The sequence below is a fragment of the Balaenoptera musculus genome, chromosome 16 (genome assembly GCF_009873245.2).
Source record: "Balaenoptera musculus isolate JJ_BM4_2016_0621 chromosome 16, mBalMus1.pri.v3, whole genome shotgun sequence".
NCBI lineage: Eukaryota > Metazoa > Chordata > Mammalia > Artiodactyla > Balaenopteridae > Balaenoptera > Balaenoptera musculus.
In genome coordinates this window covers 65,184,092-65,198,262 of record NC_045800.1, presented here as the reverse complement: position 1 = coordinate 65,198,262, position 14,171 = coordinate 65,184,092, and the positions used below count along the sequence as shown (strand labels likewise).

General features: G+C 36.1%; 1 protein-coding gene across 2 annotated transcripts in view; it reads left to right on the top strand.

The window, feature by feature from the left end:
• DDX50 (DExD-box helicase 50) overlaps positions 1-14,171 on the top strand; it is a 32,011-nt gene continuing 17,840 nt past the window's right edge. The window contains exons 1-7 of one of the 2 annotated variants that reach the window (XM_036829522.1): positions 1-208; positions 3,661-3,957; positions 6,719-6,794; positions 7,458-7,636; positions 9,715-9,832; positions 9,937-10,122; positions 10,618-10,763. In XM_036829522.1, coding sequence (XP_036685417.1) covers positions 119-208; positions 3,661-3,957; positions 6,719-6,794; positions 7,458-7,636; positions 9,715-9,832; positions 9,937-10,122; positions 10,618-10,763 — 1,092 coding nt within the window. In that variant the 5' untranslated portion in view covers positions 1-118. The remainder of the gene's footprint in view (positions 209-3,660; positions 3,958-6,718; positions 6,795-7,457; positions 7,637-9,714; positions 9,833-9,936; positions 10,123-10,617; positions 10,764-14,171) is intronic. The other variant, XM_036829523.1, reaches the window with a different exon arrangement.

The following is a 14,171-nucleotide window of genomic DNA, read 5'->3' as shown; positions in this document are numbered from 1 at the left end:
GTGACGCACGGCCTTGGCCGGGAGGCCGCTCTGCCCCCGCTTCCTTTCATCCTGTCGCTACCCGTAGGTGGTTGTGGCCGCCGTTCCCAGAGGGAGGCGGCGGCAGCGGTGGCGGCGAATGATGCCTGGGAAACTCCTCTGGGGGGACATTATGGAGCTGGAGGCACCTTTGGAGGAGACCGAGAGCCAGAGGAAGGAGAGGCAAAAGGTGCGCTGAGGATGGGCCGCGCCTCCTTTTGGGCTGCGCCGGCTTGGGCGGGGAGGGGAGTCTTGTCTACCTGATGGCCTGTCACAACCCGGCCGGAGCATCCGAGGGCCTCTCCTCGCGCCACCGTCGTCCCCGGGAGGTCGCTCCGGGACCATTACTACCTCCACACCCCTAACCTGGAGAAGGGCAGCACTGGGCTTGGGCCCGGCCTCCCGTGGTCCCCGTCCTTCCCGTCGGCGCCTACGAGATGGGCAGACTCAAGTTCTCATCGCGGAATCTGTTCTTTCTGTCCTCTTCTTAAGCAGCGAGGCCTGTCATTTGGTTCTCGTTGGACGTCTTAGAAGATGATTAAGAAAAAAGATTGCCTTGAATATGTGTAACTTCTCCGTCATTCTGTCCTGTATGCGAGAATCTTGGGGAAAGCGATCTTAGATTTACAAACCTCGATAACGGGTCAGTAGAGGATTGAGGAAAAGTGTCACAGCCAAAATTGCCAGGATTTGGCTGTGATGGAGATCGCGTGGGTTGTATTAGTAATAGCCTTTTCTGTTAGTATTTTCATTCACTTCACAAATGTTTGTGGAGCCTAATTTATGCCAGACTCTTTGCTGGGCACCAAGAAGGTCCTTGCCCTCAAGGAGCCTGTTTTGTAGAGACTTCCTGCCCCATCCCTCAAAAGAAGAAAGAGACTTAGAGAAAAGAAAACAGAGCTTGGAGAGTAAGGAAGCAGTGTTTGAAGGCTGACATTTGACAAAAGAATGAAAATATTCTCTGTAGTCCCAGAGAGCAGAACCTACCCTTCTGACCTTATCACCAAGGTAAACTTGCCATTTTAGCCAAGCAGTTATTATTTTTTATTGTGGTAAAATACACCTACCATAAAATTTACCATTTTAACCACTTTAAAGTATACATTTTTGTAGCATTAAGTACACTCACATTGGTCTGCAGACATCATATTCATTCATCTCCAGAACTTTTCATTCTCCCAGACTGAAGCTCTGTGCCCATTAAACACCAACTCCTCGGTTGCCCTCTCTCCCCAGTCCCTGGCAACTACCATTCTCCTTTCTGTCTCTATGAATTTGACTGCTGTAGATAACTCATGTAAGTGGAATCACCAAGCAGTTATGTTAATTTTTGCTCCTTCTAAAATACTTGTTCCTCCTTCTGCATCCATATCCTATACATCTGTCAAGGTTTAGTTTATGCCTTTTATAACCACTCCAGTGTACACATACAGTAATCTCATTCCCCCTTGAAGTCTTGTTCGAGTGCTATCTTTATCATTTGATTGGCATTTATTATGCCCTTCCTTGTAAAGTTAGCTCATTCTTCCTGAGTGTATCTTTCCCAAGTATTTCCCAAAGATCCTTGAGGGAAATGACCATATCTTTGTCCATGCTTGCATTTCACTATATCCTTGTGAATTAGTGGCTTTCACGTTAGTTCCTCCAGAGGTACTTGTTGATTTTCCTTTCATTATGAAAGATAACTAAAGATTTGGAAACAGATTGGAGTACCAACTAATAGAAATAGAGCATTCAAATAGTGGTCTGGCATCCAGATGAAGGTAACTGGTTTTGGATGTGTTAAGATATGAAGCTGGGCCTTAGGTTCTCAGAACTGGAGTGCAGGTTAGGAAGGAAGCCTGGAAGTGTATGTTGAAGCCATGAAAATGGTATGAAAGTGTACATAGAGAACAGAGACTTAAGGAGCATCCACAGAAGGAGAAGGGAGAGGAGACATCAAAGAAGACAGAGGTAAGAGGGTAAGGAGGGAATATAGTGTGCTGTGGAAGCCAAGAAGGTAGAGAGTGTCCAGCACTGTGGATCTGATATGCAACAATGTATTTCATCACCTTGGGTTATTGCTGGGCTTGAACCTAGAGGTCTCATTTTACCTTGCTTCATCTCCCTGAAGTGCAGGGCCCAGGAGCAATTCAAACCCTGAGGCTTGCTGTATAAATAATCTTGTTTTTCTATAGAAGAATCTATTGGTTTGGGGAGATGTGGGATAGTTCAGTTAACTAAAGATCAAATGGTGTAACATATAACTATAACTTATATTAATGTAAAACTCTAATGTTTACAAAGCATTTTCAAATATGTTATTCAGTTTTCATAGCAACTCTTATTTCATGGATGAGAAAATTGTATGTGAAAGTATTCTGTAGAAACTGTGTAAATCATGGTGAAAATTTTGGTGCTGGTAGTTCTTACCAAGACTAGTCACTACCATCTAATTTATTTTGAACACTTCCATCTAACTTATTTTGAACATTTGACCAAGTAATTTTGAAGTGCTAAATTTCCAAATCATTTCTTGCTGTCTGCAAATATTAAAACAAAAGTTGGCATTTCAAAACTAAAGTTGCAGAAAGCCACCCCCTCCCCCCTTTTTTAAGTTCTATTAACTAAATTTTTAAAACTTTAAAGAATTTTCTGGGATTACTAATATAGTTGTCCTTCCATAGGAGTATAACAATTGGGCTTTTCTTTAACCTGTTTATCAAAGTTCAGGGAGGAAGCATGATGTGAAAAGAGCATGGGTTTTCAAGTCAAACAGGGCTTGATTTCTAGCACTTTCACTTGCAAGAAATCCCATATGTGGGTCTTTGGCAAGTTACTTATCTCTAAGAACTTGTTTCCTCGTCTGTAAAATGGCAAAGGTGATACAGGTTCGCTATCCCTTATCCAAAATCCTTGGGGCTAGATATGTTGTCGAATTCAAAATTCTGGGGATTTTTAAAAGGGTAACACCCTTGTAGGGTTTGGGGCCCCGAACCTATAATCAAACACCTTAACGTTAAATGTGAATATTCATACTAAGTGGAATAAATAAAGATTACAGTAGTCTCACATTAGTTGAAGTCAAATTTTGCCACGAAATGAGTTCAGGTCAGGTAAGGTTTTGTCTCCAAATAAGTTACAAAAAAACTTTCGGTTTTCAGAGCTTTATGGATATTGGAATTTTGGATAAGGGATTATGGACCTGTACTTCCCTTATAGGGTTGTTATGAAGATTTAAACAAGATAAGCCGAAAACATATTACACAATGCTGGGTAGGTACTCAATAAAATATTAATTTTTTTCTTGGAGATATTAGAAGTTTTTGCTTGTTTTTTAATTTATAAATCTTGAGTTCTCATTCTTTTACTGAAAAGAAGCTATTTCAGTTTCCCTTAAATGTTATGATGGGATTAGAGAGGGACTAGAGGCCAGGTCTTAAGAGTGCAAGATTTGGGTTGAGAAAGAAAGCAATACGTAAAGCTTAGGCTTGGCATTAGCAACCAGTCTGGATTTCTACCAGGTACCTTTTCAAGATTACGGTAGATTGAGCTTTGCTGGTTGAGGGAGTCATACTCTAACTTCTCTAGAGTCTTAAAAGCAAAGCAAACCTTGTGACCCTCTTGTCACCCTCTTGTCACTGCTTCTTTGTTTTTCCACAGAGTGATAGAAGGAAGTCAAGGCACCATTATGACTCAGATGAGAAATCAGAAACAAGAGAAAATGGTGTTGCAGATGACCTGGATGCTTCCAAACCCAAAAAAGCTAAAATGAAAGAGAAACTAAATGGTGACACTGAGGAAGGATGTCATAGACTTCCAGATGAATTTTCTAAATCTCGTAAGTCAAGAAGAAAAGATCTGTCAAATGGAGATATTGATGAATATGAAAAAAAATCAAAGCGAGTGTCATCCTTAGATAGTTCTACTCATAAATCAAGTGATAATAAACTAGAAGAGGTATGGATACTTTTTGTTTTGCATTTGACATTATCCTTGAAATACAGGATAATTTGATTTTTTAGACTAATTAGAATTGATTCTATAATATTTCCTGCTTAGTGTCCAATACTCTCAGTTGGACTGGGGAGTCTGTACAGCTGAAACCTGAGCCTTTTCCCCTTTGTCTCTTGTTTCTTTCATTATATTGCCTTTTTCTTGGTGCAGAGGTTGGTGCGGGGGGGACTTGGTCAAGTTTAAACCTTTCGTGTACATTTGGGTTCCTAAATAGATTTTCCAAATTGCTTATTGATGGTCACCTACTTGCCTTTCTTATGGTTATTTCAGTCCTCATCATTACTCATGAATTAAATTCTGACTTTCTGAAACAGGGTACATAAAGGCCTCTTGACTTTGTATATTTTGCCTTCTGTTTCTTGTACTTCTGTAACAATAGCAACTTTCAATGATTTTTAGGTCTTACTGTAACTCAATCTTAAAGCTGTTTGCTTTTTTAAAACAGAAATGAAACATATAAAAATGATCTGAAGAAATTTGTTCTCCTGGGTATTAATTTTTTGGGAGGTATAGAAAACATGCTTAGTATAGAATCTTCATTCCTGGACTCATTACTTTTGCCAGTATCTGTTAGAGTAGGTATATTTTTGCCCAGAATTTACTCAATTTGTTCTTGCACTTTTCCTCTAGCAGAGTTCATAGGTTTATCTGGGCATTACAAATTGTCATTAAATTACTCAGCTCTTAAGCAAAAAACAACTTTGATATTCTTAATAGCTCTTGGTATTTAATAATTCTTTACATTTAAAAAATCTGATAGTTGCTGTTAAATACATTTGAGCTTAATGTGTAATCTTTGGGGAACTTTGAGAAAAAATGTTGAATCCTTGCTTTACAATATGGTGTTTTTTTATTTGTGAGTTTGCTATTTGTCAGGAAGCACATATGTTAGAGAGTTGTTCTAAATAAGGCCCTACAAATCTGTATTGCTGAGCAGCAGAGTGTACTTGCTCTGTTGGGATTTTGCCTGCTATAGTGCTCTGTACTGTAATAAGCTTAACTGTTTATTATTTTGTTTAGATTATGTTAGGGTTCAGGAGTTCTACTTCTAGGAATTTATCCTCCTCAGGAGATTATCACGAGGTGTGCAGAGGTGTATGAATCAGTATCTTATCACAGTGATGTTGGTAATAGCGAAAAATTTAAACATCCTAAATGTCTGATAGTAGGCAATTGGTTTGATAAAATATGCTATACCTATGTAATAGAATGCATTGATCTTAAAGGACATAGATATGTTAGAAAGGTATTCAGTCTATCTTATTAAATGAAAAAAAAAAAGATTACAAAATAGTATATACATATGATTTTATTTCATTTAAAAATGTATATGTGCCTAGATCAGTGTGTGTTTCAAATGTGTCTTTAGCTGATTGGATTGTAGATAATTTTACAATTTCTTTCTTTTAATATGTGGTTTCTAAAATTTCTGCAATGAAAATGTGTACTTTTCTAATAAAATTTTTTTCTTTTAATCTTAAAAAGATAACATTGAGGTTTGCTTAAATGGATTAAATTTGAATTTGATGTTATGTCTTTTATCTGGTTCTTAGTTTGAAACTTGTTATGGTGTGTGGTTTTGGAACTACCTTCTTTAAACAACCAATAATAAAGTTTTTAAGTAGATACATTGTCTTTGTTCTATATATGCATTGACGAGTACACAAAGTTTTCAATAGATGTTAAATGACAATGTCATGCTAACCTCTATATATGTTTGAGAAATTTTCAAGCTTACAGGAACTTTTCCTTGTATTAGTGACCTAAAAAATGCTTTTTAGATTCATAGAACAACTTATTTTTTTTTTTTTTTTTTTTTTTAAATTAATTCATTTATTTATGGCTGTGTTGGGTCTTCGTTTTCTGTGCGAGGGCTTTCTCTAGTTGCGGCAAGTGGGGGCCACTCTTCATCGCGGTGCGTGGGCCTCTCATTATCGCGGCCTCTCTTGTTGCAGAGCACAGGCTCCAGACGCGCAGGCTCAGTAGTTGTGGCGCACGGGCTTAGTTGCTCCGTGGCATGTGGGATCTTCCCGGACCAGGGCTCGAACCCGTGTCCCCTGCATTGGCAGGCAGACTCTCAACCACTGCGCCACCAGGGAAGCCCAGAACAACTTATTTAACTTTTAGTTTTAGAAACAATTTACTTTCCTCATTGCTTAGCTTCTTTTGGGGCAGGTTTATAGGCTTGTGTTAATCTTCGTAATTAATATTATCTATATCGGTGAATATGATTTAGATTTTTGAATACCTCTTTTGTAATACCTTCAGTCAAGTGGAATTATATTTTGATCTATGTAGTAAATGTATTTCTAAAGAGTTTTATGTGTGAATTAATCATTTTTAAATGTATTATGGGAAAGTGTATTAAGTAAGCTTGTTATTTAAAGAGGTACTTTTTTTTTTTTTTTAAACATCTTTATTGAAGTATAATTGCCTTACAATGGTGTGTTAGCTTCTGCTTTATAACAAAGTGAATCAGTTATACATATACAATATGTTCCCATTTTAAAGAGGTACTTTTGAAATTAAAAGAATTTCCCACTAATTTATCTTGTAAGTTAATCTATACAGTTTTTGCAAATACTAACTAAAGTTGATTTGTTAGCTCATTTAGTAGAACTAAAAGCAGTAAATGAGTGAAAGATTCTAAATACCTGGTCGGATATGAACTATATCAGTTAGATCTTTGACTTCATTTTGACAGACACTAACACGTGAACAGAAAGAAGGAGCCTTCTCCAATTTCCCTATTTCTGAAGAGACTATAAAGCTTCTGAAAGGTACAATGAATTTTAATGGATATGCAATTGAAAATCTAAAACTAGATTTTAGAAAACTCTTGTGCCTTTTCTGACCACAAGGGGAATATACAAAGCATAGGGAAATAGCTTTTATAATTGCAGTTATTTCTACATCATTTTTTTGGTATTCGGTTCGGTTTTTAACTTTAAAGAATTATATGTATTTTTCAAAAGTTCAGGCCAATTTTTTTTTTTAATAAATTTATTTATTTTTGGCTGTGTTGGGTCTTTGTTGATGCATGCAGGTGTGCCGGCTTCTCATTGTGGTGGCTTCTCTTGTTGCAGAGCACGGGCTCTGGGCGCGTGGGCTTCAGTGGTTGTGGCTCGTGGGCCCTAGACCGCAGGCTCAGTAGTTGTGGCGCACAGGCTTAGTTGCTCCGCGGCATGTGGGATCTTCCCGGACCAGGGCTCGAATCCGTGTCCCCTGCATTGGCAGGCGGATTCTTAACCACTGCGCCACCAGGGAAGTCCCTCAGACCAATTTTTAAATAATTCCTCTTTGGGGTAGGAATAACTATAAATGTTGTTAGGTGATGTATCTTTAGGCACACGTTGATGAATCAGGAATGTTATTTTCAAATAAATGTATTTTTTCCTAATGCTGACCTTAGGTAAATATTTCAATGAAATCTCATTTTACAGGTCGAGGGGTAACATATCTCTTTCCTATTCAAGTTAAGACTTTTGGTCCTGTATATGAAGGAAAAGATTTAATTGCTCAAGCACGGACAGGAACAGGAAAGACATTCTCTTTTGCCATCCCCTTGATTGAAAGACTCCAAAGAAATCAAGAGACAATTAAAAAAAGCCGCTCACCAAAGGTAACCATTATAGGGAGTAAAAGGTTTAAACATTACTCTAATGGAAAGAGAAAGAAAGAGTATACTGGTCTTGGGAATGCCCTGGTGGTCCAGTGGTTAGGACTCGGCGCTTTCACTGCCGTGGCCCGGGTTCAATCTCCAAGCAGGGATTGAATCTGGGAACTAAGATCCTGCAAGCTGCACAGTGTGACCAAAAAAATAGAAAAACAAACCACAATATACTGGTCTTAAGTTCAAGTACCCCAAAGATAGAAAAGTTAGTCAGTCCTGGGGCATAAAGTAAAAATTTGGGTCCTAAAGCAAAAATTTGATTTTTAAGATAAATCTCAAGTAAAGCTAAAGTGAGTTATTGCATATGAATGTAATATGTATGGATCCATAGATGTCTTTGATAACTGTATATTATGAAGCCAGCATATCTAATTTTAGGAGTATTTACGGTTAGTATATTTAGTGACCTTTTTCTTCTCTTTTTTCAGTTCTGACCTTTGCTTTTAAACAGTGATTTTGCTGAAGAGGTATTTATTTATTTGGTCATTCAGTAAATAATATTTATTTTACTGATTGACTTTAAGAGTATTATAGAAATGATACTGCTACTCCCTGTGTTGTTGGAGTACTGGAGATCTGTCTTAATTTATCAATAGTAAAGAACAGAGAGGACCTAGTGAAATTTTAGCCTAAAATTTGACCCTTTTAGAACCTATGTTCACTTTCAGGTTCATAAACGTGAAGAAGAAAAAAATCAGTATTGGGACTTCCCTGGTGGTCCAGTGGTTAAGACTCCACACTTCCACTGCAGGGGGCACGGGTTCCATCCCTGGTTGTGGAACTAAGATCCCGCATGCTGTGCAGTGCGGCCAAAAGCAAGAAAGAATCAGTATCAAAATTTGAACAGATATGTGGCTAAAAGTAATTTGTTCTTTGAGACTCCTAAATATTATTACAGTGTGAAAGTAAATTCACCTGTATGAATGTAATTAAATGATAGTGGTCTTGGAATAGGACAAATCTTTTTTAGAGAGTTCTGTTTCTTAGGTGAAATTAGGAATTCTGAAAGTAATAGAAATAGGACACAGTCCCAACACTGCCTTTAAAAAGCTTTTATGCTACAAGGACATTACTGGAGATTCCAGCTCCACCACTTCTAGCTACTTGATCTTGGGCAAGACTCAACTTCTCTAAGACTCATGTTCCTCATTTGTAAAATTGGGAAAATAATGCCACCTCATTGGGTTTTTGTGAGGATCAAATTAAATAATTCGTGTAAAGCACTATTGTTGTTTGCAGAGTTATAATCGGCATTGTACATAGAAAGTTTATGGCTACCTTTTGTTAAATCTGCACTTTCTAAATATCAAAAAAAGAGAAATAGAGGTAAATCAATTTTTGTATAACCTGTTTGAAACATGAGTTTTATTTGCTTAATAAGGGGCTTTGCCCCTTTTTGGTAAGTCTCTTGGGATCCTGTGTAGAAGAAGCTGCTCTCATTAAACACCAAACAGTTAAGTCCATTCTCTGATACTAGCTACAAATTCAGTTTCATATTCTACTTAACAAATAAATTGAACTATTTCTTTTTAAAAAATGGCACATATTGGGCATTCATTCGTTCATTCACTTATTCAACAAATATTTTTTGAGTATCTGTTCTGTGCCAGGCACTGTTTGAAGTTCAGGGAATATATTGAATAGTAACTCAAACAGGCATAAATCCCTGTCTTCATGGAGCTTACATTTTAGTGGGTGAGGCAGACAATGAGCAAATCAGTAGAATATAAATATTTTATATGGTATAAGTGCTAAGGAGAAACAGTTAAGCACGGTTGGGAGGATATGAAAAGAGGGTTAGGAACTTCATTGAGAAAGTGACTTTTGAAAAGAGACCTTAAGGAAGTAAGGGAGGATATAATAAACATAAGCTGTTCTTGTTGTTGTTATTTGTGCTCTGTCTTTAAATACTATGATATTAATGATGAGATTCCTAGTTTTAAATGCACCTTAAAAAATAGTCTTCTCAGTTTGAACTTAGAGATCTACAGAAACTTATCTTTTTGTTTTTTAAAACTTTTGCTCAGGTACTTGTTTTGGCTCCTACAAGGGAACTGGCAAACCAAGTAGCCAAAGACTTCAAAGATATAACTAGGAAGCTCAGTGTGGCGTGTTTTTATGGTGGAACATCATATCAAAGCCAAAGTGAGTAAATATGTATGATGGCAGCACAAAGATCTATTTGCTACTCAAATCTAAAATCTACGTTTGAATTTTTACGTATTATTGATATTTCTCTCCTCTCACAGTTAATCATATTCGAAATGGTATTGACATCTTGGTTGGGACCCCTGGCCGTATCAAAGATCATCTGCAGAGCGGCCGATTAGATCTTTCTAAACTGCGCCACGTTGTGCTGGATGAAGTGGATCAAATGTTAGATTTAGGTTTTGCTGAACAAGTTGAAGATATTATCCACGAATCCTACAAAACTGGTATATCCTAATTCAGAATAAGCACATTAGCAATTGTTTTCTTATCTAAAAGCTTATGAATTTTTTATTTTATGATTTTTAATACATTGTCCCCAGTGTTCTAACAAAACTAAAGGTATTTGGTATCTGTTTTCTTCCTGAACAAGAAAGTACAATAGCATACTTTAACCATTTTCTTAGCTTTCTGTGCTTTCTTCCATGTATTATTTTATAGTAAGTAGTTTTACTAACTCATTTTACTCATTTCTTTGCTCATTGTTACTTCTTAAATTCTCATCTTCCTTCTAGGTTCAGTTTTCTTCATGTTGATACTTTCCCTCAGTTTTGAAAGTTGAAAGTTTTGATAATTGCAGTAAAGTTTATATGTTCAAAATTCACCCCAAGTTTTGAATTTTTCATTATTTCTTTGAAGTTTGGGGGGATTTTTAAGAGCTGACTACATTGTGGGATATTAAGAAATTAAGAAAGCATTTGAATTCTTTTTGTTTATTTAAGATTCTGAAGACAATCCTCAGACTTTACTTTTTTCTGCAACTTGCCCACAGTGGGTATACAAAGTTGCAAAAAAATACATGAAATCCAGATATGAACAGGTTGACCTTGTTGGGAAAATGACTCAAAAGGCTGCAACTACTGTGGAAGTAAGTAGCTTTCCAGTGTGATAGATTTTAGCTTTTAGTTGATATTTTGAAATTTGTTGAAGCTAAACTTATGTTTTGGGTACCAGTTCAGGCCAGATATCTCTTTTTTGCCCTTAGTCAATGAGATACCTATGTATTTCTATAGTCTGAGACTCAGGAGCAGAATAAAATAAATAGGGGGAAGAAAGTTTGTGAACAAGCAAGTCCTAACAGGAGATACACAGGCATCCATAGAGACAGACTTAAAGTATGTAGAATGTGAAAAACGAAGTAATTCATCTCAATTTGCTGGTGTTGGGATAATTTGTTAAAGCTTAGGTGGAAAAAGATCCCCATTTCATACCGTATACCAAAAATACTCCCAAAGATTTAAAAAAATTAAGCCATAAAATAATTTACAGCAGATTGTAGGTCAACAGTTATTTGATTTGAGGAAAGGGAAGGCTTTTCTAAACATAAAGACAGAAGAAGGCACCATAAAGGAAAAGGTTTATAATTTTGACTCCATGAAAATTTAAACATATAGTATTTTTTTTAAAAAAAGAAAGGTAGTATTTGCATTATTTTGACAGGTATGTACCATATATGTCACTTTTACATTTGACAGATGTACATATATGTGTATGTAAATAAAAATAGTCCAGATGAACAAGAGTATAATCTATAAATACAATGTAATGGTTAAAAAGAATGTATTTGACTGATAAAAACCAGATTATAAAATGATAAGTACCGAATCATACTATTTTAAAAAATACACAAATAATCCTAAATGGATTCTTTAGGTATTTATGTACAAAGATAGGTGGGAAGGATAAACATCAAACTAATAATAATGATTACTTCTGGGAAAGAGGACTTTTATAGTATGGATGGTCAAAGGAAGCTTTTGTATATTTTATAATGGCTGCAAGTTTTACATTAAGAACATAAAATGTATCAGTGAAGAAAAGTTTATTAATGGGACTTCACTGGTAGTCCGGTGGGTAAGATTGTGCACTCCCAATGCAGGGGGCTTGGGTTCGATCCCTGGTCGGGGAACTAGATCCCGCATGCATGCAGCAACTAAGAGCCCGCATGTTGCAACAAAGATCCCGCATGCCGCAACTAAGACCTAGTGCAGCCAAAATAAATTAAAAAAAGAAAAGAAAAGAAAGAGAAAAGTTTATTAAGGACACTTTCAAACATGTACAAAAGTTGAATAGTACAAAGGATCTGATGTGCCCATCACCAGGCTTTAACACTGATCTTTTCTATACCCCCATACATTCTTTAATCCCTACATTTGAAGCAGTCCAGTCATCATTTCATTTTCGTATAATTATATATATTTTTAAAAGAACAAGCGCTCTTTAAAAACAAACAAAAAACCACAAAGTTACCATCATAGTAAAAAAACCCAATTTTTTAATATCTTTAAATATCTAGTGTTCACATTACCCTAGTTGTCTTTTTTTTGTAAATAGGTTGTTTGAATATGGATTCAAATAAGATCCTTATATTGCTACTAATTTATATGTCTTAAGTCTTTTTTTATCCATGTGTTGAACGTTTATTCACCATCTTTTTTTTTAATTGAAATATAGTTGACGTACACTATTTTGTTAGTTTCAGGTGTACTGCATAGTGATTTGATATTTGCATATATTGTGAAATGATCACCACAATAAGTCTAATAACCATCTGTTCCCATACAAAGTTGTTGCAATATTTTTGACCATATTCCTTATGCTGTATATTGCATCCCCGTGGCGTATTTTATAACTAGAAGTTTGTACCTGTCAATCTCCTTTACCTGTTTCAGGTCCCCGCCTCCCCCGCCTGCACTTTGGCAACCACCATTTTGTACTCTGTATCTGTGTGTCTGTTTTCATTTTGTTTTGTTTTGTTTTTTAGGATTCCACATATAAGTGAGATCATACAGTATTTGTCTTTCTCTGTCTGGCTTACTTTCTAGATTCATCCATGTAGTCAAAAATGGCAAGGTTTCATTTTCTTATTGATTGCTGAGTAATATTCCATTGTATGTATACCCCACATCTTCTTTATCCATTCATCTGTTAAATCCTTTAAAATACAGGTTCCTCTGTCCCTTTTTTTCTTTGCAATTTTTTATTGAAAAGAACTGATCATTTGTCTTACAAGTTTCCCATAGTCTCAATTTTGCTGATTTGCAACGCTGTGGTGTTAGTTAACATGTTCCTCTGTTTTCATTTTCCTGTGAGTTGATGGTAGATTGTGAGGCTCGATCAGATTCAGGATCTTTTTTATTTTTATTTTTGAGAGGTGGGGAGGAAGAAGCAAGACTTTGACATACCTGGTACAAATGATTCTTAGTTTTCTTCTTTGTGCTTATCTCTGTTTTCCATGTGTTATGTAATTAATTGTTTTAAACAATGTTATTGAGATATAATATGTTAAAATGCACAGATTTAAAATGTTACAGTATACTTTTTCCCCAACATTTTATCATGAAGATTTCAAACACGCTGAAAAGTTGAGAGAATTTTACAGTGAACACGCATATACCCACCAGCTAGATTCTGCCATTAATATTTTGCTATATTTGCTTTATTGCATATCTACTCATCCCTATATCCATCTTATTTTTTTATTTATTTCAAATTGCAGAAATCAGTATAATTCCCCATAAGTATTTTAGTGTGCATATCTTTAGCTAGAGTTCAATATTTACAATTTTTTTATTGAAGTAAAGTTCACATAACTAAAATTAACCACTTTGAAGTGTACAATTCAGTGTCATTTAGTTCATTCACAGTGTTATACAACCATTGCATCTATCTACTTCCAAAACGCTTCATTACCCGAAAAGGAAATCTTGTAATTATTAAGCATTTACTCCCTATTCTCCACTTCTCCTAGCCCCTGGCAACCATCAGTCTGCTTTCTGTCTCGATGGATTTACCTCTTCTGGTTATTTCATATAAATGTAATCATTACAACATGTGGCTTTTTTTGTGTCAGGCTTCTTTCATGTAGCATAATGTTTGCAAGGTTCATCCACCTAATATTTACAGTTTTTGAGATAAGATTTACATACAACAGAATGCAAAATTTTAAGTGTGCATTTGCTTCGTTTTGACAAATTCATACATGTGTGTAACCCAAACCCCTATCAAAACAAAGAATATTACCACGATCACAGAAAGTTCACCCGTGCCCCTGCCCAGTCCCCGTTCAGAGGCAACTACTGTTCTGCTTTTTTTCCATCATAGATTATAGATTAGTTTTGCCTGTTTTAGAGCTTCAGACAAATGGAATCATATTGTGTATACTCTTTTTCTGTAAGGCTTCATTCACCTAGCATATGTTTTGAGATTCATCCATATTGTTGCATAGATCAGTAGTTGGTTCCTTTTAATCACTGAACAGTATTCCACTGTATAA